A 26,654-nucleotide genomic window follows, 5' to 3' on the forward strand; every position below is an offset into this window, starting at 1 on the left:
AAGAGAAGACCTCAGAAGTGCCAAGGAGGAACAATACCCTGTCCCTCCTACCCTGACCTGTCTGCAAGGAAAGCAAGCTACAAGTTGGCATGTGAAGAGACACGCACTCCTCCTCTCCCTGCCTGGAAGAAGGGAACCAGGCCCACGCTGGGCTCTAACTTGGGATGATGGCACCATCTAGTGGCCTCCCTAAGTGATGATGTCTGATAAATCTCTCCGGTCTTGAAAGCAGCATTCATGAATGTGAACATGATGCCATATACTACAGCTCCTGCCCTGGGGCCTGAGGACGTAAGGATCCCTGACTGGCTCCTGCTTTCAAAGCCAGAGTGAGTATCAGGCAGTTTGAGACTTACCTATTTGTCACCACTGGAGTGTGTGCAACCTATTTTAATGCTGAAGGATTTGTATCCAGCTAATGCACTGGCCCACAGAGTGTCCCAGTCAACGGCTGTATCTTATATGGGGCTCTAAGCTCCCGGTTTGCCCCACAGGTCATCAATGTTGTCATGAGCATCCCCTCTGGGAATGCCAGTTGTAACCAGCCCCAGCACACCAACCTTGTGGTCCTGGGACACGGTTTTGATAACCCACGCGAGCCCCAGCTTGCTGCTCCCGTGCTAAGCCCTGACAAAGACGAGCACAGGCACAGCTGGCAAAGGAAGTCTGTATTGGTGCCGATGGGCGGCTTCAAAGGTCAGCCAGAAATGCCAAGAGTTTGCCTGGCATGTAGCACTCCAGGATTGGGGGAGGCCAGAAAAAGTACATCAGGAACACAGGGGAGAAAGGCCGGCTGCAGAGAGCCCCAGGCAACTGCAATGTAACAGCCGCGCACATGAACCAGGAGCATTCTTCTTTCTTGCTAGTCTTGTCACCTTGGCACCTGTGCTTAGGGCGTAAGTTCTTTTTCTGTGTCCATTGTCTACTCCATTCCTTGAGTAGAGCTGGCAGACAGCGAGCACTCGATAACCATTGACCTTTCATTATCAAAACATTTAACACACACCCTGATATTTTTATATGGCCCCACTCCCCAGCCCCACCCCGCAACACTGCCTTGATCTGTCGTCATCTTCCACGGAGGACACAGAGGGCCGGGACCAGAGTGAGGCAAGGGAGGCCGCCACTCTCAGGGGTGGCATGGGCACGAGCCCAAGGTGAGGCCTCCCTTGCCTCACCCTCGTCCCGACCCTGGAGGATACAGCAATAACGCTGCAATCCAACGGGTCAGGAATGATAAAGAGGTTCAGATGGAGGGTAGAAGAGGAGAGTCCAACTTGGGGAAACACACAGAGAAAACTGGCTTGTGGACAAAGGGACCAAGAGAGGTTGGGCAGCTCGGAGACAGGTGCAGGTACCTACCTACTGGGACAAGCTGATTACAGAAGCGCAAATTGAACGTGAGAAAGAGAGACAGTTCTTTTCCAGGCCTTGGCCCTGTTGAGCCTCTGCCTTCTATCTTGGAATCTGAAAAAGCAGGAGTCTGAGCAGATCCATTACCAAGATGAGACACCACTCAGCTCTGATCCCCATCCCTTCTGCTTGCAGCTTCCAAAGCTTGGGCCCTTGAGTCTTCCGTTTCCTCGTGTTGGCCATCCCCTTCCCGTGGAGAATCTCCCGGTCCCTTAGCGGCCCTGTGGGCTGGGCTGGTGTTAAGTCAAGAGGCTTTGCCTCGCCCATCCGTGGCAGTTTCCATTGCCCAGGGGGAGCACTTTGGGACCCAGGTGGGGCCCTCCAGACTTCTCTTCCAATCAGGGTTTCATATTTCTTTATACCTGCAGGGGGAGGAGAGGGGCGGTGGAAGAGAAAGTGAGACACAGCTTAAGAAGCTCCTGCCCCAACAGTGTGGACAGGGAAGGCAGGTTCCTAGGGCCCCTTAATAATTGCCTTTCATCCCTGTTCTCTCTAATTAGGGCTCCGTTTCACCCCTTCAGCAAGGACTAACAAGCCAGAATAATATTAAAAACCTTGCAATGTTCGTACCACATTTGCCAACTTTACAAAGCAATATCACATATTCCATCTCGTCTCAGCCTCAGATCAACCCTGTCAGGTATTTAGGGATAACCATCCCCATTTACACTTAAGGATGCAGAGGTTCAGAGAATATGCCCAAGGTCTTACAGATGAACGTGAACAGAGAAGTCAGGATTGTCCAAGGATTTCTGGTTCCAAGCCCAGCACTCCCTCTGCCCTAGCAAATTACTCTGCTCCCCACACACGGGCCTTCCTCAGAGAAGGACCAGTATAGGACGGCAGCAGTAGAGAGAAAAGCAAACCACCTGGGTTCAGATTTAAGCGCTGCTGGGACTAGCTGAGGCCTTAGGCATATTCCTTGAGTTCTCAACCTCCGTTCTGTCATCTCTAAATGAGAATATCTCTCTCTGATGGTTCCTGAGAGGTAGGCTAATGTATCTAAAGGCAGACTCAATTCCAGACACAAAGCAGATGGTTTCTATATACTCATCCTTTTCTCTTTCTGCTTCTTTTGTTCCCTTCTCAGTCTTCCCTCAGGCCTGGCCCAGAGAAAGCAGGTGGAAGGAGCAGTAGCCCTGCAGGTCCAGTGCCCCTGCTCCCTCCTCCAGGGCAGAGCAGGACAGATACTCTGCTAACGCCTCCTGCTCTCAATTTTTCTCCATGAACTTGGATGACACTTTCCTTAAAGGGAAGTGCTTCCGAAGTAAGTCAGAAGGAGAAGGTCAAATATCGTATGATCTCACTCAAAAGTAGAAGATGAAAACAACAACAAACAAACGCACAGAGACAAGAGATTGGATTGGTGGTTACCAGAGGGGAAGGGGGGAGGGAGGAGGGCGAAAGCAATAATTAGGCAGACGTGTATGGTGATGGACTGTAATTAGTCTTTGGGTGATGAACATCATGTAATCTATGCAGAAATAGAAGTATAATGATGTACACCTGAAATTTATATACTGTTATAAACCAATGTTACTGCAATAAAAATAAAAATGGGAAGTGCTTCCCCAGAGAACGTGCTGGTTACCATGACCCCAGAGGGTTCTTCCTCACTTTTACCATCCGGACCAGGTCCACAGCTCCAGCCAGCTCCTCATTAGCAAGAACCTCCTGCTCAGAAGGAGAGCCAGAAAGGCCACGGAGAGCCTTGCCCGACCTCAGCACCAGTAAGCCACCCAGCCTCTTGCCAGCCCTGCCTCAGTCACTACCTATCTGTGCCACCGCCACACCCACCACCATGGGGCAACAGGCAGAGAGCACACCAGGCCAGCCACCGACGCTTGATTCGAATTTTATTCCAGAAGTTTTGATTGGTAGTTGCTTTTTTCTGCACACCCCAGGCAGAGGGGCCAGAGGACCTTGGTTTCTGAACTTGCAGCTCAGAGTCTGAGTTCAGAGGGAAAACTATTTCCCTGGACTCTGCCTCCTCTGTCCCAGGGTGCATCCAAAGCCCTCCTGCTCTCCCTAAGGGGAGGAGGCTGCCAACCTCTGCGGCAGCTCAGACCCCTTAGGAAACACTTCCCAAGCCCTGTGCTCTGCTCGGGTTGAGAGTTTTTGGAACTGGCCCCCAAGAAAAAAGAGAAAGTTGGAAAAATCACACTGGAGGAGAGAGGATTTGCATGCAGGTCCACTCTAACAGCTCATTAGTCACGGACTTGAAGAAAATACTCACAAAAGTCATGAGACTTGAGGAAAATACTACCGCGGGTGGGTTAGGGCCAGACTAGAGCTATGGAGACACATGGGGACAACAGAGGACAGGTTAGTGGGGCAGGAGAAGGGCGGGGGGGGGGGCTCACGGAGCACATCTGGGGTCCAGCTCCACGTTCTGGAAGTCTGAGCTGGAGCTGGGCTCAGACTGGGTGCAGAGCCACTGAGCACTGGGTTTGACTCCCATAGAATTGAGGTTGGGGGAGGTGGGGCGCCAGCTCTCTGGAGGACTCACCCTCTGTTTCTGCTCATGGACGACTTCCAGGCTAGGATCTCTTTGTATACCAACCGGCAGAGGAGCTGTGGGGAGGCCAAGGCACAGAGGGAAGGGAGGGCAACATTAGCATTGAGCACGTGGTTAGTCCCCAGTGCTAGGTGACCAGTGCACTGGCAGGAGGGAAAGAGATGGGCACACAGTTTATTCAGCAGGATGTACCCCATGAATGGGAGGGAAAGTGGTTCTGAGCAAAGGGAAGCTGTTCTCATCATCCCAGAGCCCCTAATGGCCAATGCTTTGGATCTCTAGGGTTCCAGCCTAGCAGGACAGGAACCTCCCTCCCCCAGTACCTATCTGTATGCCCCAAGAATCCTCACCAAGCAGGCCAGGACATCAGCAGAGATGAGCATGTAGAAGACATTGTTCCAGCCTGTGGGGGAAATGAGCCCAGCCAGCAGAGGCCCCAGAGCCGCACCTGTGTGGAGCACAGCATCAGAGAAGGGCACTGACAAGGGTTCTGGACCTCCCTGCCCTCATGAGGGTGGTATTCCAGGGTGTGTGCCCACAACAAGGCTCGGGGCTCAGCTGCCAGGAGCTGAAAGCTACAGTCACAGACCTATGGACCCAGTGCCGTCGATGATGGCCGTGACCGTGGATAGCGCCTTTGCATTACCCTTCAAGCTCTTGTGAGTCCCCTGGGGAGAGAAAGCAGAGTGGGGAGGCCCAAACCAAGAGGCAGTATCACGCAGGACCAGGAATGGGAGAAGGGCTGACTCGGGGGGAGACGGCAATTGTGACTTGGAGGAAAGAGAAAAGAGGGGCCAATGGTGGCTTCTGGAGCACTCTGAAGATCTCGTCTCTGCAGGCCAGGGGAGGGGGAGAGTGAGGTGGGGAAAATGGACCTAGAGACAGAGGCCCTGACCAAGTCCCCAAAGTGATCCCTGGCCCCGGGACGCAGGCCCGCTTACCAGGTCAGCTGAGACAGCAGTGGTGATGAGCGCATAAGGGCCGTTGACCAGGGCCCCGCAGATAATCAGCATCACTGAGGCAGTAATAGAGAAGGCCCAGTTAGAGATGAGGTGCCACCACCAGCCCCAGCCCCAAAGCAGGTGAGGCACCCAGGCAACAGGCTGAGAACCTCCCCTTGCCTGTGCTTCCCACCGATACCCCCAAGCCAGCCGTGTGGGCCCCCAATGCAGTGCCTTTCCTGTGGCCTGGCAGGACCTGCAGCCACCTCCTCACCTATGGAGCTGGTAATCCCATTCTGGCCAAAGTTGTTGTAGAGGAACATCTGAGAGAGGAGAAGGTGAGAGGTAGGGTCACACCCAGGCTTCCCTACGGCCGCCTTTGTTAGACTGGAGATCAGAAGTCTGGACCAACCCTCTCCTGCCCTGGAACTCCAGAGGTCACCTTACTCCTTTTCCTTCTCAGACCAGACCTCCTGGTCTTTAAATGTTCCAGAGATGGAGGGTCTAAGACCCTCCATAGTGGTACTAGTGGTAATCTACTGTTTCCCTTTTCCCAGAAAGTCTTCTCTCCTATCTAACCCCAATCTCTTATCCTTTCCTTGGTCAAGAAGTTTAGCAGCTGGTCTCCCCCTTCTCCACCAAGGCCAAATAGTCACTAATCCCTTTCCAACATTCTCAGTCCGGACTTCTTTCCTGTGCAGACCCTGGCTTCTTCTCCCCAAGCTGTGCACAGGAGGTACACACACGCAAAGAGACAGGCGTGTGCGTAAATGCCCAAGTGTGCACACAGTTCAGCGGCCCACACAGGCACATACGCACATGCGCTTGGCCCTCGAGGTCATACACACCATGGGGGCAGCCAAGATTAGCATGATGCAGCAAGTGGTGGCCCTGCCATTGGTGTAGTCAGAGATGAGCCCCGCCAAGATGCCACCTGGAACACAAACCAACTCACACACTGCTGCCACAGGCACGGCCACAGCGTCCTGCTCATGGGTCCCACAGGCTTCGCCCCAGCACTCTGCTCAGCACTAGCTTGGACCTGGGCATCCAGAACCAGCTTCTCCCTCCACAGCCCTCTCTGTACCCACTGTTTATGGGAAGACCAAACACAAGGGATATCTTTCTTAGGGCCACCCAGCTGGGCACGAGCCCTTTTTTCTCTGATGCCACCTGCCTGGGTCACTTCCCGTCAACCTGTCCCTTCTTTCTGCACCCACACAAGAGAAGAGCGGAATGCAGCCTACAGGCAGAGCAGGGCAGGGCCTTACCTATGATGCCACCAACATCAAAGAGCGTAGACAGGTCCCCAGCCTCTTTGGCATCAAAGTGAGCTGTGGAAAACACAAATATGTGGTCAGACCTGGGGGCTCAGGGCAAACTTCCTGGAGTGCCACAGCCAGAAAAATCTCTGCAGAGCACCTGATCCAGCCCCATTGCCTCCTTTTTCAGAGGAAGGACTGTGGGGAGGTGATTGGCCAGGGTCTCAAGTGAGTTTGTGGCAGTTTGGGACCAGACGCCCTTTCTGGCCCCACTCCTGTACTGCCTTCTCCCACTCTGTGACAGCCCTCTCCTGAAAGCACTGGGATCTGGCCCCTGAGAGCCCTGTCCCCTGGGCCACCTTTCCGCTAGGGGCACAACTGCTCTCACTGAGCCTCAGCCCAGCCGGCCGCTCTGTTCTGCTCCCCACCTAGCGGCTGGCCCCCACCAGAAGCTCTTCACGTAAACGGAGCCAGGAAGGAGGCTGGCAGAAAAATGGGGACCTAGGCCTTACCGTAGAATGAGAAAAAGGAATGTCCAGAAGCTTGAATTGTAGCCCAGCCCCCTAAGGTTGACTCTCTAGTCAGCACCAAGGCAACAAAACAAAGAGTCTCAGTGTCCACAGGGCTGCCGGCACTCTACCCCTATCTTTATCTCAGACAGGCTGTGGGGGAGTTACAGCTGGAGATCTGGCCCTGACTGAGCCCCACAGTATCCCGCTCAGCACAGGTACAGTGTACAGCCGGGCAGCTTTGGCCTCCCACAGGGCTTGGAGGAGGGTGAGAGCGCCTTGGCCTGGCAGAGCTCTGAGGCTCCAGGAGCTACTGCTTGAGAGTGTAGCCACCTGAGCTATGGGAAAGCAGAGACCAGGCCAGGCGGACATTAACATCCTTTTTCAACCATGAAAGTGACCTCTCCTCATCCGTACAACTCTGGGCAGGGGCAGGGGCAGGGGAGAGTGGGTCCACAAGATGGGCACCCAGGCACACGTGTCAACGCCATGAAGCTCCAGCAGCCCCTGGGAGAGGAGAGCAGTGTTCACTGCCAGACTGCAGGCAGTGGGGGAGCTCACAAAGCCCTCTTCCTTGGGCTGGGGGAGGCTCAGGGGACTCCACGAGGCATTCAAAAGGCAGACCTTTTCTAGCACCCTCCATCCCAGCCATCTATGAGCCAAGCAGCCTGCAGGTGGGTTTCTCCTACACTTACAGCTGGAGAAGAAGTTAGGGAGGATTATGGAACAGAACTTTGAGTTCCTAACCCACAACTCAGTTCCAAGGGAGGAATGGGCTGGAATCCAGGTCTAGGGGGCAGTATATAAGGGTTAGCTTCCCATTTGAAAAACAAAACCTCCTTTTGCTCTAGGAGACATTCAGCAGAAATCCTGCCTATATCCTGGAATCACAGGCATCACATGACAGGTTTCCTCTCCCCACAGAGATGGCCTTAGCCTCCTCAGAGACCCCTGCTTACCGCTTCTCCCCTGGTGCTTACCCACATTGAAGATGTAGAGGGGCAGCCAGTAGAGGAAGGTGTAACTGACCAGCTTGGCAAAGAGCAGACACAAGGAGAACTCGATCACACCCTGGGGAGAGTAACAGAGGGCACGTGGAAAGGGTGCAAGAGACCCTTATCCAGGGCAGCCCCGAGGCTGGATCGGCACCACCCCAGGCCTTTCCACCACCTAGCACACAGCAACCTCAAGTACATACCCAATCTCAGTAAAAGCATTGTGCTTGCTGTTCAAACGCTGTCAAGGCAAGCCCCCCATGTTACCCTCCCCAAATCGGCTACCACCCTAAGCATCTCGTGTAAAGAAATTCTGGAAATCAGAAATCACCCTGAGCATCCTCATCTCCTCATATCCAACAGAAAAATCTGGAGAGCCTCCCACTTCCCTCCATTCCACAAACTTCTCACTGGGATCTGGAGTGCTCCAAGGAAGCTGATGGCAGCAGGCTGAGCACTTGGCTCCTTGGAGCATCTGGTAGCAGTGTCCGGGCTGCTCTCCCTGTTAGAGTAGGGACCATTCTCAGGGTCCTCAGGGTTGTCCTGGTTCTCTTCTGGCCCACCCTGAGCAGAGATGAGCCTTTGCTGTAGGCACGTCCACATGCCACCTCCCACCAGCTGGAGGGATAACCCATATGAGAGGTAGGGGCTCCCACACTAGAAGAGGTCCGTGTCCCTCTCCAGGACTGGACTAACCTCCTGCCAGACCACGGGGCTGCTGGGGAGCCAACCCAAGGGCCTGGCATTGGGCCTGTGAAGTAACTCCCTCCAACTCCCCTGTCCTCTCTGGGACCACCCCTGCAGATGGAGTGGGAGGGCAGGGAGCGGACTGGGGGGGCTCACACTCACATGGTGCTGAGGAGGGGTGCAGTCCACATCTTCTGGGTCTAAAAAAAAAAGCCTTCTAAGAAGCTTCCCAGCAGGCCAGGCCCTCACCTTGCACTGGGCCAAACCCCTACAAGGTGACCAGTGTACTTCCCAGCGGCAGGGAGCCTGGAACAGGGGTTCTGGAGACCACCTTCTAGGCCTGGCTCTCCTAACGACCAGCTCTGTCACTACTGCCTTGTGGACTTTCGTTCTCTTGCTACAAAGTGGCCATACTACCTGGCCTACCTGACTCACAAGGCCATCAGGGAAGGGGGAAGAAAACAGCAGATGTGGGGACTGCTCCCTGTGCGAGTCCTGTCAACTCCACCTTCCCCTTCTCACACCTCAGATTCAGCCAGCAGAGCACCGACTATGGGCCAGGCATCCTCACTACATTCTCCCACTGAGACCTTCAACTAACCTAGGAAGTAGACGTTGATATTCTTATCTTACACACGAGAAAACTGAGGCTCAGGGAGGTTGTTTGTTCCATCACACATTTGGTCCTCCAGCTCCATAAGTAATCTTCCCACTCTAGCCAGCTCCCTTCTCCCAGAACCTGTGAGAACTGGGAGGCTCAATTCCTGTGGAGAGGGAGGGGCCCACTCACACTCGATGAGAAAGAGGAAGGTGACAACGCCCATGGCAGCCATGATGATGCCCGGCACCACAAACGACAGGCCCCAGTGCCCATTCACCCAGATGCCGGCGATCAGGGAGCCCAGGATGTTGCCCACGGAGGTGTGGGAATTCCAGACGCCCATGATGAGCCCCCGCCTGGAGGGGAGGGAGGGCAGGGAAGGAGAGGGGAGAGAGTAGAAAATGTAAAAAGAGAAGCACAGGGTTCATCGCACTGCCCTGGCCAAGTGCTGCCCAGACACCAGTCAGGGAGGGGGAGACAGGTGCGAGACAGTAAGGCCTGGGGTCCCGCTCCCCTCAGCCAGCTCCCTGAAGGAGCACACACAGGGCTTCCAAAGGGAGCTCTTGCTGCCCTGAGGGCATCGAGCCCCCACCCCCTTTCTTCTCTCTTGCCCTCTGGTTGTTACCCTAGAGCACTGGTTCTCAGCCAGGGGCGATTCTCCCCCAGGGGACATTGGCAATGTCTGGAGATTTTCAATTGTCACAGCTCAGGGTATGCTACTGGCATCTAGCGGGTGGATGCTGCTCAACATCCTACAATGCGTAGGACAGCCCCCACGGCAAAGAACAATCCAGCCCCAGATGTCAATAGTGCTGACGTTGAGAAATCCTGCTCTAAAGCAACTTTTCTTGCATGAAAGCCAGTTGAAGAAACGGAAAAATACAGTTTTATAGGCTTCATTTTTGTCTTCACACAAAATAGAAATTCATCTATTATGAGGAAAAAGCATAACTAAGGTTGCCTGTTTTACGGGTTAAAATCTCGTCAATGAGAAATCAGCACTGCTTTTTAGTCACTAAAATGTCTGTATCTCAGCATGTGAAAGTCAGCAAGATGGAGGCAAGTTTCTAATCCTTCACCCTGAAATTATACTAAGGGCCACAAGTGACCTCCCCACTACCCTCAGCCCTCCCGAGGTACCTCCCACTCCTCCTCCCTCGTCACACTCACTTTCCCTTCCCGAACCAGTTGCCAACACAGGTCACCACGGAGGGCCAGCCTGTGGTCTGGACGAGTCCATTACAGATCTGCAGGGAGAGGGGAGGTAGGTGGGTCAGGATCACGCCTGGGCCGTGCTGCCAACCCCCTGCTCTGACCCCTCCTGGGCTGAGGAGGTTCAATATCACGGTTAAGGGGCCCTCCACAGCCCACACTGCAAACTCCCCCTCCCTCACACACGGACACACACACTAACACCACCAGCTGATTTCTCCTTTGGCCCAAGATCCTTTGCTGCAGACACCGAGGCTCTCAGGCCTCTCAATGACCTCGGGATAGTGCTCAGCACAGACTGACAGTCCGAACAAATGCATGACCGTAGGGAGTGGGACTCAGACCCCGTGTAGCATAATAGGGGCCCACTGGGCTGGGAAGGAGGTGTTCATGGCCCAAATCTGCCATGACCTGGGGGCGGCTGGGAAGGACTAGTGGCCTCCAGGATTCTTTCTGTGATGGGAACAGAGGCCCGAGTGCGAGGCAGAGGCTCGTACCTGGATGAGCACAAAGTACCAGAGCACGTGGATGTTCCAGAAATATCCCAGGCCAAAGAGTGCAGTGAAAAGGCCACTGAGCAGCATTCCAGTTGAAAGGTAATAACGGAGGGGGAGCCGCTCCCCAAAAATCCCACTGAAGAAAAGAGTAGATTTGTGGTTAATCTCTGCTCTCTGCCCTCCTCAACTCTCTGCCATCTATTTCTTCCCCCACCATGCCACTGAAATGACAGCAGCCAGAGTGACCACCAATGACCTCTGTGCTGCCACATGCCAGGGACACCCTCAGTCCTCCACTCACTAAACTTCTCTGCTTTATTGGACACTGCCGTCCACCCTCCTGAATGTTCTCTCCCTGGCCTCCACGATGTCGCTGTGTCCATATTCCTCCCCCTTGGCTGACCACTCCTTCTCACTTAGTTTTCTGATGAGCAGTCCCTTGCATAACTTCTATGGTTTTAACTACCACCTGTGTGTTCAACAGCTTCAACCGCATTGGAGAGAGGTGCAAGTAACCTCCCTCCCCAACCACATCAGCACTGCTGTCTCCTTGTTCCTTCCTCTGGCATCTCCTCCTCTAGGAACTGACTACAGGGACAAGTGGCCACATCAGACCCTCGGTTAAGGGCAACGGGAGTCTACGAGCAGAACCCATAAAGCCCAGGTCCCTGCCCTCTCGTTCCACCCACAGCCGCCATAAGTTCAAGTATCATCCCCAAAGCTCCAGGATCACGTCCCGACGCTTTCTGGACATTCTGACTTGGATGCCCCCAAAACAGTCATAACTCAACACTCTAAAACCGAACTCCTCTTCCTCCTTCTCCCACCTAGCCCCTTGTCCTGCACCCCTCATCTGAGTGAATGGCACCACCATCTTCGGCCACTAAAGACAGAGACCATGGACCTTCCTCAGTCTCCTGCCTCTCCTTCCTACCCCTCACATTCAACCTCCAAGACCCACCCATTCAACCTCATAAATAGTTCTCCAGGGTGTTGGCTCTTCACCACCTCTATTACTCCCATTCTAACTCAAGGTGTCCTCAAAGTTCAGCTGGGCTATTATACGTCTGTCTTTAGTGTAACCAGGCTTTCAGTCTTGCCCTCCCTCCAATCTATCTTCTGTCTATCTCATCTATCTTCTGTCACCCTCAGAGTGCTCTATCTGAAATGTCAATCTGAACATGAAACCCCTGGTAAAAGCCTCCGATGGCTCTCCTGTGCCCGCAGCCTGGCACACAATGACCTCATTCTTCGGCCCGTCTCCTGCTACTACTTCCTTCAAATTTTACACTCTGGTAAACTTGATTTATTAGTCCCCCCACACCCAGATCATGCTGTTTCACACCTGATTTACTTTGCCCATGCTGTTCCTTCCGCCTAGCCACTTCTCCACTGCCAAGCCCAATTGTCCTTCATAAGTTCAAGTATCATCTCCTCCAAGAAGCCTTCCCTAACTCCTCTTCTCCAATCCCAGCTTGGACTAGGTGTCTACCTCTGATCCCCCAGAGCGCCCTGTAGCCACCTCTGTCATAAAGCCACCATACTGGTTCGTAACTAGCTGCTGACATATTGGTCACCCCCACTAGGCTATGAGCTCTTTGAAGGTGGTACCCTGATAATTCATCTTTGATTCCTAACGGCAAACACCCTGCTTACTATGTAAAAGCCATGCTTGCTGTGCTAATTTAGGTCCAGGACAGGACAGGGGTTTCCGAGCCATCTCTGCATCCAAAGCCATCCTCGGAGGGTCCCAGTCCAGGATAAACCATATTCCAGCCTCACCACTGACACTGCCATCTGAGCTGAATAAACTCAGAAGGAGCATCCAGGAAAACCTTTCCAGGAAAAAGAGCTACTGAAAGTGGGAGTCTGCCATGGGAAGGAGCAGGCTCGGTGACTATGGTAAGGACACCAGGATGGCTGTGGACTGATTATATGTGTGGAAGTCTTGGTCTCATTTCCACCTAGGGGAGCCATCGGCTTTTTCACTTCAACCTGGCTGCCCCCAGGTTAGTCAAGGGGATGCAGCAGCTTGGAACCATCCTGCTCTGGATGGTCACAGGCTCTGATGTCTCTTACCTGATAAACATGCCGATGGCATAGGCCACGAGGAAGGCATCGTCCACGGCCCCCAGTAACTCCTTATAGTTGTTCTGGTCTGAAAGCAGACAGGAGAGACAGAAAGCTGGCTGCTTGACTGCCCCTGCAAGAAGCCCCTTCTGGCCCTGGACAACCCCTTCCTGGGTAGGGGATAATGAGGAGTGGGGAAGAGCAACTTGCCATGTTCTTACCAAATGGAGCCCAGTTGCACCAGGTGGTGTCATTGAGACTGTGGGTGTCGTTGATGGGACTGATCAGTGCTGAGCAGTTCTGGTGCAGACGGCTCTGGAGAGGAAATGGGATGCCCAGGTCAGGGGTCATGTCATGGCCCCAGAGCCCAGTCAACCCAGAGAGGTGCACGTAACCTCCCTCCCCAACCACATCAGCACTGCTGTCTCCTTGTTCCTTCCTCTGGCATCTCCTCCTCTAGGAAGTGACTACAGGGACAAGTGGCCACATCAGACCCTCGGTTAAGGGCAACGGGAGTCTACGAGCAGAACCCATAAAGCCCAGGTCCCTGCCCTCTTGTTCCACCCACAGCCGCCAACACTGCTGTCTTGGTGAATAAACTCAAAAGGAACACCTAGGGAAACTTTCCAGGAAAAAGAGCTACTGAAGGAGCAGGCTCGGTGACCAGGCAAGGGAACAAGGATGGTTATAGGCCAAGTTCCAGACCATTCTATTGAAGTGTATTTCTGCTGGGGCCCAGCATCTCCTGCATTCTTCCTTACCTCCAGGCCAACCTCACCTTGACAACACTGATGGGCTTCCTGGACATATGATAACAGGTATAAATGAAGAAGGTGAGCAGCAGGACAAAGCCTCGGAACCTGCAGGAAAAGGCAGGCATCTGGGTTAGCAGGAAGCTCGGACCCAGTATCCCACCTCTGTCCACTCTGGCAGCCCCAGGGCCTCAGCACCACCAACTCTCTACCTTCAGGATCCCCTCCAGACACACGTTCCCTGGGGCAGAGGCCGAGGGAAGGGTAGGAACAGATGCCCAGAGGCCAGGGTGCTCAGGGGTCCCTATCTCCCTGCTCCCAACTCCTGAGGCTTTCCAACAGAGCTGGCTCAGTGCCAGCACCCTAGACAACACCAGAGTACCTCCTCCTGTTCTTGCCAGCTCCCAACACCTCTACTTCACTTTGGTCTCACTAAGGTCAGGGTGCCTCTGTGAATGGGTGTGTGAGAGAGACAGGGGCAGGGAGGGAGAATCATTTTTAACATATCAGTGTTAAATGGTGGGAGCGGGTGGGACGCTGAAGATCCCACCATAACAGAAGGATCATTCTTTCCATCTATGGCTCACACATCACATGTGCCCTCTCCCACCCCCGATTTCTCATCCCGTGCACTGGTCTGGGATGGAAAGAACAGTTGAACCACGCACCTCTAAAGTTTCCACTGCACAGCCAGCCCCTCCCCTTCTCCTAAGCGTCTGGGGTAGGGCCTCAACGTCGTCCTGAATCACTGTCTGCTTCCCTAGCAGAGCATCAGCTGAGCTGAGTCAGCAGCCAGGAGCCAGTACGTGGAAGTACATAATGGACCCCCAGCCCAAGAGAAAGGGCAGGCGTTAGGAAAGACCCAGAGCCTTGCTTTATTAAAGATCTCATGGAGAAGGTTGGGGAAGAAGGGTAGGAGGGGCTCTGAAGTGCTTTCCATCCCTTGACTCCATGAACCTAAGAGGCAGGACACTGGAGGCTCACTCTGCCTTCTCTAGGGATCTGCCTCCAAACTGCAAACTTACTTCCCCCAACATGTCATGAAGGCTACCACTTGTGAAATAAAGGGACATTACAGCAGAGCCTGAATTTAGGTTGGGCTCCCAGGTGCCTTCTCACTTCACCCCTGGATTTGCGCTTCCTAGCTAGGTTATCTGTCTCCATTCTCTCCACTGTCCCAAAGGTTATCTTTTCAAAGAATGAAGGTACACATGCTCCCCCTCCATTACCTGGCTTAACATTTGCCAGCAGCTCTCCATTCCATTAAGAACAAAGTTTCAGCTATTTAGTCTGGATTTCATGCTCCTCTACAACCTGGCCTCTCTGGCTACCAGTTCCTGGGAGTGCATGGGTGGATCACAGAGGCTCTCCAGGTACTTAAGTTCTCCAGGGAAGCTAGGGTCACTCCAAGTGACTGTCACAGTGACTGACCTCAGCAAGCATAGTGGCAGCAATGTTTTTAGGGTCCCACCAATTGGCACACGGCTTGTGAACTCCTACTTCAGGGACTTCTAGAATCTTGGAGAGATTCTCTGAATTTGGAGAGGGTTCTTCAAAGAGCATGGGGGGAAGAAAACAACAGCTCTACAGATGACACTGACCCACTGCCCTGCCTGGGAAGCTGCCTGGTCTGGGAAACAGCTGAAAGCTTTGAGTGATGCCTCTAATTTACTGTGTAATCAAATGAAAGTTCCTAAACCTTTTTTGCCTCTGGTTTCCTCATCAATTACACATGGATGATAACACCAACCACATCTATCTCAAAGACTGGTGAATACAATATTACTCCCACCCTAGTCCCTGCTGTACCACCTTTAAGACTTTCAGGGCTCAGCTGAGCCTATCTTGGCTGCCACATGGATGCAGGTACTGACCACGGTGACAAATCAGATCTCCTCTGGGTCTGAAAGATCCCTGAGGACCCAGCTCTGACTATTCTCCTATGACAGGCCTGGCAGTGAGGCCCTTGCCAGCTATGGAGCCTGGTATTGCCTGGGAAGCCAGGCTGCAACTCAGTAGACATGCTGAGCCCTCTCAGGAGCTGGTCAGTGCCAATGAGGGGCCCAAAGGTACAGCTCAGTTGCCAGCCCACCCATACTCCCCACCACCACACTGCTTCAACCCCAACCCTAGGACCTGCCCACCTAGGAGGGACCTCAGACCACCCTCCCTTGACTTTCTCCTGGCTGTGGTCACAGATGTTCTCCTTATCTGTTTCATCTGGAGTCCTCTCCCTCTCAACCACGGGTAGGAGGAGATGTGACAGAACAGCAGACACATTCATGCCCACTTCTGACATCCTGATTTCCTCTGGCAGAAACAAGACTGCTCTCCCATCTACACCCGCCCATGTACCAACCATGTGCCAGGCTCTGTGTTAGGGATCCAGCAATAAGCAAGAGAAGTCATAAGAGAGATCTCTGCCCTCCGGGGGCTCACAGCTCAGTGGGGAGACAAACAGAATTGGTGTGACAGTACTATAATAGAGGGCAGCCCTGCATGACATGGAAGCACAAAGGAGGGACACTGAGCCCAGCTGGGATGGAAGCAGTGTCAGGAAAGTGTTCCTAGAGGTAAGGCTTCAGTGGAATCTCCAAAAACAAGTGGGAAGTGGCCAAGTCAACCAGGGCCGGGGCACGGAGCACGTGCCAGGGAGAGGGAACTGCGTGTGCAAAAGCATAGAGGCGTGAAATACCACTACCTGTTTGGGGAACTCCGCATAGTTCAGGATATCTGGAAGGTGGGACTGAGCCGAGCATAGAAGGAGAGGTGGCTGGGAAGGAGGCAGGGGAGGTCATATAGGGTGTTGGTGCCAAGTTGTGAACTTTAGATTGTCTCTAGAGGGTGATGGGAAGTCATTGAAGGGGGTTGGGATTTTCTAGGTCAGAGAGTTCTGGATACCACCCAAGCTAAGCCAGGGAAAAACCTAGGGCTCTGCCCTGTTGATTATTTTGAGAAGCCCTAGACAGGCTTCCTCATAGAAGGCAGGGCCAGTTCCCTCTGCCTTTTCCATCCTGCCAGCCACTCCCCAGGCACATGGCAACACCACAGGAGGATCCACGTGGTGCATTTCAGGGAGTTGATGTCTATAAGATAAAAGAGCAAGGATTTCGGAATCACGCAAAACCTAGCTTCATTCCTTAGACCTGTTTGCTTGTCTGAATAGTTTATCACCATTCTCATGGGGCTAGTGACAGGTTAATGAGATGATGCATACAACAGGTCTTACATGTCCCTGACACTCAGTGGGCACTTAAAAATGACAGCTAGCATTATTTCAGATTTTGGGATGAGGAAGAGGAGTTAGCTGGAGGGGACTGAGCTGCCCATGCTGCTCTGAGTTGGCACCAAAATCCTCCGGCGGTAGGGGTTCCAGGCACTGGATTCACAGGGAAGGTAGGGATTTGGAGGCCAGCACAGCTCCCTCCTCCCTATTCCCCAGTACACCCGTACCTGGGCTAGACAAACACAAAGATACCCTGAAGCTACTAGTGCCCTCACCTTGCCTGAGGTAGGTTCCAGTGCACTGAGGGAGCCTGCAATGGGACAGAGCAGAGCCTTGGCCTGCTGTGGCCTGCCCACATGCTCCCTCAGGAGCAGAGAGGCAGGATCAGCAGAGGATCACACTCATATCCTGACCTGTGAGATTCCAGCCCTGCCCTCCTCCAGGGGCCTGACCTGACCTTTCTCCCTGCTCTGACCCCAAGCTCCAATGGAAAACCTGACACTCAAGATAGCAGGAGAGTCATGATTCCTGGGGGGATAGGAAGTCCTCAAATGTGCTATGTGATGCTAGGCCTGGCACTGGCCTCCTATGGGACTTCCTGCCTGGACTCCAGAGAGATGGGGAGATGAACTCAAAGTCCAATAGCTAGTTGGGCAGAGCACACTGGGAGCCAGGCCTCCTCTTAGTCCAGTCCTCTTTCCATTCCTCTTTGGCAGCTATTCTGAGAAAAAGGCCAAGATGCCACAGTTCAAAGGGGACTGGGGACATCCATCAGGTTAAGGGCTGGGCTAAACTGAGGTCAAGGCTGCCAAACTCACAGTAACTCACAGGAAAGACAGCTGACGTGCTGCTGTGGTGTGTAGAACCTGCAGGTTTCACTTCTCTTCTCGCAAGCCCTTCCTTCAGAATCAAGAGGCCCCAGAAAGGGAGCAGATGGAAAAATACACACAGCTGAGTCTTGCATCACTAGCCCCAGGGTGGCCGTGACGGGGAGGGATGGCAGTCCAGGTGCTGGGCCAGGCTGGGCAAGGAGGCCAAGGACCAAGGAACGTGCAGGCAAGGTCCCTAGACTGTTCTAGGTGGGGCTGGCTGCCCTCTGACCCTCTAAGTCTTTGTTAACAAGAAGTGGCACTTCTTCGAGTCCCACTTCCCCCACCTCACACCGGTTACTGAGTAACCAAGTCAGATAGAGAGGTGAACTAGCTATCTCTTAATTATTAGCTGACAGTCCAACTTACTCTTTCAAAGGAGCATGATAATAGCCTTATTGACCTTGTTAAGACTTTGCACTAGGAATGCTTCCGAGGTAGGACAAGGAACAATGTGTTCCAAAGCCCCAGTGGATAAAAAACAAACAAACAAAAACCGTAACGGACCTACTACCACCACCTAGTAGGTAGTACAACAACAAAAAACAACAAGAAACAGCAGAGGGATGCCGACCTTAGGAGACGGTGGAAAGAGGTCCCCTTTCCCCAGTGGCTACCCAGTCATTCCTCCCTCCCTGCACCCTGCTTCCTTGCGTTGCAACCACATTGCAAGGAATGTCCCTACCCCCATGTAAGGCCAGTGGGGACTTAATCTCCCTCATCGACCAATCCCCACTGCCCTCTGCCTCAACCAGGGGCTGGTAGTAGATGTCTAGGGCTGCTCAGGTGGCCACATAACAGGCTGGGCTGGCTGTAGCTGCAAGTGACCTTGGCACTCGCCCTGAGCAAATAGACTTGGTGGCCTGTCCTTGGATGTGCCTGTTCTGGGACTCAGCAGATGTGAAAAGGAGAGAGGGTTGGGAACAATAAGAACCAGGCCAATGGTGACAGTGCCATCTGACAGGCACATACTCCCTGCCAAATCCTCCACTGCTACTGGGAGACATCATGGTAGGGAAAGGCCAGCCTGGAACAGGCACCACAGAGCAGAGCCCTGAGCCAGGCCTTTAGTGTACAAGATGGGACAGGGACAGGCAAGGTCTGGGAGGGCTTCTAAGGACTGAGGGCACAGAGCCTTCTGGGGCAGAGAGCCAGCCCAAGGAATCCTCTATTTATTACCCTTCCTCCAGCTGGGACTCAGGCACTTGCTCAGAGAGATCAAGCTGACTCAGGGCTTGAACTCAAGGTCCTTCCCAGAGAAGGGAACCATTGGCTAGTAGCTATAAAGAGCCCAGCACTTTATATAACGAGTAGATAAGATAGTGATCTTTTTTAGGAAGAGGAAAATATAGGATAGACTGTTTTGCTTTGAGAAGGAAACTGAATAGGGGAACCCTGAGTGTTCAGACAGAATGAAAAGACACGGCTTTAAGCTATAGGGTGAGGTTTTGTTTAGGCAACTGGAATAACTTCAGAAGAGTGTGAGGATTGGTAGGGTTTGAAAGAGGTGGTCAACAGGTATTAAGTTGGTCTTTCTTCTGAAGAAAGTCTATGCAAACAGCACAGATGGAAACGTGTTGATGATGGCAGAGCTGTAGTCCTGCCCAGGGAGGTAAGATGATGGCCTTCCTCTCAGGATTCTCTGGAGGCCTAGCCCCATGCCTCACCCTCATCCACTCCTCCTCCTGAGCATGAAAGATCCAGGGCACGAGGCCTGAGCCAGAGGCCAAAATGAGAGCAGCTATATTGCCCAACCCCTCCACCCCACACCCCACACACCAACTCAGGGAAATCAGATAGGGGGAGCCATGGGCTTCAGGGACACTACCCTGTGTTTGTCCTCAATTCTGTTGTTACTTTGGAACAGCTCAACTCCAACCTCAACACTCAGTTGGTACAGAGTGACTGGAAGAAATAAGGCCCTGGCCAACCATATAGACCATTCCAAAACCCTTGCCTTCTAGACCAGTCCATGGGGCCTGAGTCAGCTAGCCCCACCCAAAGCCAGGGGGGTACACACATGCCTGCTCTGTAAAGAGGCAAAGAGGAAACAGCAGGGTGGAAGAGGAAGCAGAAGGCAGCTGGGGCAGAAGACATCAATCACGAGTGGGTGGGGGAAGGGAGCGCTGCAGGGTCACATGCTCTGTCCCATCAGCCCTGACCCTGAGCTTGGAAGGGGGTGGGGGCAGAGATAATAGGTTTAGACCTCCAGGTTCTCCTCCAGGATCTCATTCCTTTTCAGACCAGCCTCTTACCATCACTGCTCATTTTATGGAGCCCTTTCTGCTGCCCTTACCAAGCACCTCTTTGTAGTTACCAGGAAAAAGCTACTTTGGCAGCATCTGGGTTCCCTGATCTGAGGCCATTGCAGAATAGGGAAAAGAATGTTAGACACAGACCAAAAGAGGCTGAGTCTTAATTTCTGGTTCTGCTACTTATTGTGACCTTGGGCAAGTTGTTTAACCTCTCTAAGCCTCAGTTTGATCTTCTTTTAGGTAAGATAAACTCCTGCCACACAAGATTGCTATAAGGATTAAATTGAGGTATAATGGATCTGGCAGTGTGAGCCCTCAGCACACTCGGAAGGTAAAGCTGCAGCCACCAGCCAGCCTTGGTCTTTCCAGCTCACGTGGGAAGATTAGGGTGTGGGGAAAAACAGCGATGTGGGAGTTCACAGCTCCTGCTTTCCTGCCTGCCCAATGATCACCATTCCTGCTCCTCCAGTTGCTCATCCAGCTGGTTCCTCCTCCCACACGCTTCTCTTCTCCACGTCCTGAGCCGTTCCCCGTCACAGGGCCCCAGGAAATGGGCCCAACCCCATAAGCACCAGTCACAGTCATCTCTCTGGCAAGATGCCCATGTTGCCAGCTGCCCTCAGACATGCCCACGCAGACACTGCCACAGAAGGCAGGGCACTGGCCAGGCCGAGGGCTAAGGAGGACTCTGAAAGGCTGCTAACGAGCTAGCCACTCCATCCTGACACACAGGGTCTGACAGGAGAGGAGGAGGAGGGGCAGTAATATCTTCCTGGGCAGAAACCCTCAGAGTCTCTGACTTTTGCTTGCACACCTCATGCACCTGCCTCTCAGCCTCATCTGCAGGGACTGCTCCTTCAGCACCCCATGCTCCTGCCAGCTGCAGCTACATGTTACCAGTCCCGAAGAGACAGGCCGTGTCTTCACTTCTGTGCCTCTGCTGGCTGTATGACCTCTGCTCAGAATATCTCCAGATCCACAAAGCCAAATGCTACCTTTTCCTGCTGAGGATGAATCACTCCCTCCACAAAAACTCACAAGCACTTACAGCTAGCAAGTATTAACTGTACACTAGGCACTGGGCTAAGCACTTTAAATATCTTCTCATTTAACTTCACCAAAACCCTGTGATACAGGTACATTGTTCCCTCCATTTTATAGGCAAGGACCTGGAGCCTTAGCAAGATTAAGTGATCAGTCTAAGGCCAAATGCTCATATCTTTCTCCCTCCCACACTCTCATTGGGAGGATGGTGGAAAGACCATGGGCTTGGGAGTCAGACTAACTTGGATCCAAACTCCAGCTCAGTTGTTTACCAGCTATGTGACGCTAGACAAGCTACCTAACTTCTCTCGCCTCATTATACCCAAGTTAGGTGGGGAAGCAAATAATCACTTTGCAGTGAATGACAAATAAACAATGCCTAGTAGGAAAAGTGAGTAGAATTGTGGTCAATAATTAATGTTTAGTCAGTGCTTAATACGAGCCTGGCACCACTCTGCGTACCTTACACGCTGTCCCTCATTTAATCCTCACGATAATCCTATGAGGCAGGTATTGCTGTTATCCTCACGTCATAGACAAGGATCCAAAGCTCAGGGCCAGTGCACCCTCCAGCGACCTACTCGAGGAAGTAGCTAGATCCACTTTCTTCACTTCTGTTGAAATGCCCTCCCTGGGGACAGGGGGAAGCAGTAAGTTTGATAATAAGAGAGCACACCTTCTCTCCAGCTTGATCCTTAGTTCCAAGAAGGTAAAGCAATGTCTTAATCATCTTTATAGGCCTCAGAGTTCAACATAATAATGTGCTTATAGTAGGAAGTACATTAGTGTTTAGTGTTTGACAGGAGTCCAAATCTACACCCACCAGGAAAGAAGTAAAAGAACACTTCTTGAGTACCCTCCATCAGCCACAGGAGGTCCAGAATGTTCACATATCATGTTTATCCTCAAGAACCCACCTGACTTTACCGATGAGAAAACTGAGGCTTAAAGAAGTTAACCACACAAGGCATACAGCAGTGAAAGGATTTCAATCCAGATCCGTCGTAGTTCTGGGAGAAGTTGGAGAACACAGTAGTTGGATTCACACTTTAAGAAGTGTGTAAATGATGTGTGTGGATGTAGAAAGCTGTTACGTGTATTTGTGAGCTCTTCTAAAATGCTTGTGTGGGCCAGGCTGTTTACAATTATCCTCCCTCCCTGGCCCCAATCTTCTCTGAAACACAAGTTACTTTCGTTAAAGGGTATAAGTAATACCTACAAATGAGACTCTATTGGGAATAATAGTGGCAGAGAGGTACAACGTTGTATACACGGTAACGAGATGTGTTTTTGTTTATTAAGAAGAAAAAAGAGAGGTTTTATCCTAAAGTAAAATGACTGGTTGTTCCAGATTAAGACAGAGGACAATGAAGCACAAAACCTAAATGGATAAATCTGTAGAACGTTTGTGGAAAGGGAATTTGATTTGCCCTGGATTATGCAGTACGTGCTAATAATGAGTCTGAAAAGAAGCAATTAACTGTGTTAAAATTTTGACCAAGGCCGACTCAGTTTTTATTTTATTCATATTATTTTCAAAAAGAGGTTGTGGTTCCTTTAGTATCAAATATTATGTCAGTGCAATATGTAGACCTACTGAATATCTTCAGTTGATATTCTTGGTATATCCTTGGTACATTATATAAATCATGTCTCAGGATTTTTACGTATCTCAAAATATTTTCCTTTATAAAAATATGATCATCTGTTTTTATAAATCAGATGTAATGTTCACTATCTTCTTTGAAATTAGCCTTATTATGTTCAGACATTGTCTAGATTTTTTTTTTTTTGGATTGGATTTATTTTGTTCTGCACAGCACAAGAACAAGCAAATTTCCTTGTCCCCTGCATTATTCTTGTCATGAATTCTCATCAGATCATTCACTTTTGAAAATTATCAGTAATAAGTTAATCCACGCCTTTTTAGGTCTCTTTCACATGTAGATAGTTTCTGTTTTACTCTGATGCTTCCTAAAGGCTCTGCAATCAGCTACAGGCCAAAGGTTTTATCTTTAACCACCAAGAACTGTCTCAGAAAAGCCTAGTACCAGGCCCTTACTCTTGGGTACAGCCTTCTGATGGCATTGCTTAGACATCTTTAAAAACATACCAGTGGACTGAGTCAGGATTTCCAGAACTCTTTAAAAGCAGATGGGTTTATGAGGTCGTTAACCCAAGATTCAGCATAACGAGAAATAATCACATAGGACTAAATGAACTGATAAGGGATGTTTGGAATATTGTTGATGTTGTTATAGTGTTCTATTTTCTGGATACAGAAGGAAGCCCTTTCTCTTTCTTCTTAAGCTATCTGTAACTCATAATAATTTAGTAGACTCGGTTTTTGTAAACCAAAATGAAACATTTGTAAATATCTTATTCTCCCTACCTGACCCCTGAAAATTCAGAAACTTTTGTTGAGTCTTCTTGCTTTTCATAGCAATATGATTATTTGCAAAAGTTCAATAAGAATCTGTCCTCTTTTTTACCAGGACATAATTAGGAAAATTGCTTATGCAACCAAGGCCTTGCCTGGAATGTTGCATTTGACAATGATGCTCATTTAATCAGATATAACCAGCCCCTTTTAAGGAACTAAGGTTGACTGTATGGTGCCAATATTAACAAAATCCTCCCAAGAAAACTGGCTTACTGCATTCCCTTCCAGGCAAATAAGGAAGGTCACTCCCCGGCAGGCCCAGGAACTGTAGGATATTTTGGGGACTTCAAGAAGAGAGGAATTTGCCCAAATTTATCAGTACAGCAGGTAAAACCTAGTGAAGACTGCTGGCTTCTTAATCTCAGAAAAATAAATAATAAAAGGCTTTTAAAAAATCCAATCAAGATTCCTTACGAAAACTTCCAGCAAAGCAAACTTAACAAGGCTTATATTGTGAATTAACACTCTTGCTGAACTTATATAAATAATCAGATCAGAACTAATGAGACCAACCTTATTTTTTTTTTTTTTTTTTTTTTTGTGAGGAGATCAGCCCTGAGCTAACATCCGCCAATCCTCCTCTTTTTTTGCTGAGGAAGACGGCCCTGGGCTAACATCCGTGCCCATCTTCCTCCACTCTACATGGGACGCCGCCACAGCATGGCTCACCAAGCAGTGCGTCGGTGCGCGCCCGGGATCCGAACCAGCGAACCCCGGGCCGCCGCAGCGGAGCGCGCGCACCTAACCGCTTGCGCCACCAGGCCGGCCCCGGAGACCAACCTTATTTTGTGATCAAGAATAACCTTTCTTTGAGACTATTTTTTATCAAAGAAGTGGAGACTGCAGAAAAAAAAAAAATTTTGTGTTTCACTGGAAAGTCGTGCATTGTCTAGAAAATACCCATCCAGGTTGTGTGATTCAAGCCTTTCACTGACCTTGAACTATTTTACAATTCCTTGAAGTGGTAGGTATCGGATAAGTCATACAAAATACGTCTATGAACTGCTAGAGTTTCAATAGTCTTCCCTCCCAACCTGTGGGAAAACCAATTTTGCCTCAATATTCCTGATTTATAAATGGGTATGTTCTTTGGATTCTCTTTTTTTTTTCAATTGTAGTAAAATATACATAACATAAAATCTACCGTTTTAACCATTTTTAAGTGTACAGCTCAGGGGCATTAAGTACATTCACACTGTTGTTGCAACCATCACCACCATCCATCTCCAGAACTTTTTCATCACCCCAAACTGAAACTCTGTACCCATGAAACACTAACTCCCCATTCCCCCCTCTCTGAATTTTCTTTTGAACTGATTATATAACATCTACTGGCTCCCTCATTGTAAGTAAAACAAAATCTTCAACACATGATCATTTTTATATCCTTATGAGAGTCATGATTTTATCTTTTTCTGAAAAATATCTTCTAACAGTCCCAAACTCAAAAAGGACGAAGGAAGTAATCTAAATGAGTGAAGAAGTCTGGAAGTGATGAAGACTGTCACCAATTGGACAGTGCCTAGCGTGACCCACCATCTGGATTTGCCCAGTACTGAGGAGGGTGGGGACGCCCATTTTAAAACCGGAACAAGTTGGACATCTTAAGAGCACCTGCCCTATCTGAAGGGGACTCCTCAACTCCTATTAATATAATTTGGGAATTTAGGCCTGGTATTGCTACATTGCCTGTTTTTCAAGAGAAGCCAGGACTCTGGCCATTTATGTCAAATTTTATAATTTGTAAATGATGGCAACTAACACAATACTTTAAAAAATACTCTGCAGACCAAGCAAACTGCTCCAGTGTGTGGCCTCTGGATATTTTGGGGCTAGAGTGGGGTAAACTCTCTCCACCTTACCACCCCCCAACATGTGTGGCCTCCTGAGGCCTCCCTTGGTCAGGAGGAAAGCTACTGTGACAGCCAGCTCATCCAGTCTTGGGGCCACCACCAGCTGAGGGACAGCTGCCACTCTGATCTGAGAGGTATTCTCTCCCCAGGCATGTCTCTCAGGGCCTGGAACCCCTCAAGGCAGGCTCCCAGGACCACTGAGTTCTGGCCTGTGTGTTATCCAAGGGCTAAAAGAGGCCAAAAGGTATGCTCAACAACTCCAATGGCCACTTTTTCAGCAACTCTCCCCCGCTCCTCTCCCGTCTCCGTTGCCTAGCCTGCAAGTCCAGGTTCCCCCAGGTGCTCAATGATATGAAAGTGAGGCGCTCTGAAGGTCTAACCCGGGCGTGTGTGTGTTTGGAGATGAGGATGGCAAAAGGAAACGGCGGCGACTCTCAGCAGCCTCCCCAGAGAAGTCCGGGGGGAACGCGTTGTTCGGAAGGGTGTTTGCATCACCCACCTTTCTGGATGGCGCCGCTGAAGGCGACCGGGGTAAGGTCCTGCCGGAACGCCCGAAGCGCGCCGCGCCGCACGGCCGAGTCTCCCGAGGGCGGCTGTCCCTCAGCACCGGCTCTCCCTTCCCCCGGGCCGGCGCCGAGCTGCTCCCGGCCGCGCGCCTCCCTCCCGCAGCCCTGCTCACCAGCTGTCCCTGGAGAAGGCGCGGAGGAACCAGACACCCGGAGCCAAGGAAGCCCGCATCTTGTCCAGCCGGAACCCGGAGCGCAGAGGGCGGACGGAGGAGGGCGCAGAGTTGGGCGCGTGTCCCAGCCGGCAGTCAGCGCGGTTTAAATGCCCCGCCGGGCGGCCCGCCCTGGTTCCGCAGCCCGAGGCCTGGAGCCCCCGCCCTCTTGCACCTGACCGCCCTCGGGGTCGAGCCGAGTGCAAACTGACCGCCCATCCTCCGGACCGGTCCGCCGGCACCTGAGTCTTCTCGCTCTTCGCCTCCGGGCTACTACGGGCTGATGGCCCCCAGAGCTTCTGGGGGCTCCTCCTTCTGCCCCGCTCGTTCAGGCGCACTTCCCGCGGAGGAACTGAAAGCTGCGATCCCAGACGTTTCAGCTCTAGGTGACGTTCCGTTTGCCCAAAGTTGTTTCTGCATCGCTTTTCTATCCTGAGATGTAGTGGCCTCCGACACAGACCGGGAAACTGAGGCACGCTAGGGGGCTAGAACTGACACCCAGTGGTCCCCCACGTTACACTGATCTGAGTGCAGGCGTCCCCTCTAGCGCGGGCGGTTTTTCAGAGTCACAATATTGGCCTCAAACATACCTTCCAGGCCCCCACAGGGGGGGGCCCCGCTCAGATTTCAGACTATGTATTGAGCCAGGCAGGACCGTACCACTCGCTTGCACCGCAAGACTGGCCTCCCCATTTACTCCCCGGGGTGACAGTGTTGGAGCCATTCCTGCTCTCCCTTCTGGAGGCAAGCAGCAGTGAAGAGCCAGTCTGGGGCACAGAATTCTGTGCT

General features: G+C 51.6%; 1 protein-coding gene across 2 annotated transcripts; it reads right to left on the reverse strand.

The window, feature by feature from the left end:
• Positions 1-653: 653 nt before the first annotated feature.
• SLC37A2 (solute carrier family 37 member 2) lies at positions 654-26,288 on the reverse strand. 2 transcript variants are annotated; one of them, XM_058544886.1, is made up of 19 exons: positions 25,827-26,288; positions 13,484-13,565; positions 12,927-13,020; positions 12,715-12,793; positions 10,636-10,771; positions 10,097-10,173; positions 9,116-9,282; positions 8,488-8,525; positions 8,050-8,202; positions 7,624-7,714; positions 6,144-6,206; positions 5,721-5,806; positions 5,147-5,195; positions 4,873-4,946; positions 4,521-4,599; positions 4,282-4,379; positions 3,923-3,987; positions 3,650-3,706; positions 654-1,775 (listed from the first exon to the last, which is right to left on the reverse strand). In XM_058544886.1, exons 1-18 carry the CDS (start codon positions 25,883-25,885, stop codon positions 3,676-3,678), a joined length of 1,521 nt encoding a protein of 506 aa, XP_058400869.1. In that variant the 5' UTR covers positions 25,886-26,288; the 3' UTR covers positions 654-1,775; positions 3,650-3,675. The 2 variants fall into 2 exon arrangements, with proteins under 2 accessions (XP_058400869.1, XP_058400870.1); XM_058544887.1 differs by lacking the exon at positions 3,650-3,706 and having other exon boundaries at positions 25,827-26,287.
• Positions 26,289-26,654: the final 366 nt, after the last annotated feature.

The sequence above is a fragment of the Diceros bicornis genome, chromosome 7 (assembly GCF_020826845.1).
Source record: "Diceros bicornis minor isolate mBicDic1 chromosome 7, mDicBic1.mat.cur, whole genome shotgun sequence".
In the NCBI taxonomy this organism is placed as follows: Eukaryota; Metazoa; Chordata; class Mammalia; order Perissodactyla; family Rhinocerotidae; genus Diceros; species Diceros bicornis.

What these genes read in the sequence shown, in the direction of transcription:
- SLC37A2 (XM_058544886.1), bottom strand. Translation starts at nt 25,885, where the DNA reads ATGCGGGCTTCCTTGGCTCCGGGTGTCTGGTTCCTCCGCGCCTTCTCC. An exon ending in GCCATCGGCATGTTTATCAG is followed by an intron (nt 10,772 to 12,714) that starts GTAAGAGACATC and finishes TCTTTTCTTCAG; the next exon opens with TGGGATTTTTGGGGAGCGGC. An exon ending in TCCATGAGCAGAAACAGAGG is followed by an intron (nt 3,707 to 3,922) that starts GTGAGTCCTCCA and finishes GTGTCTCCATAG; the next exon opens with CTCTAGTCTGGCCCTAACCC.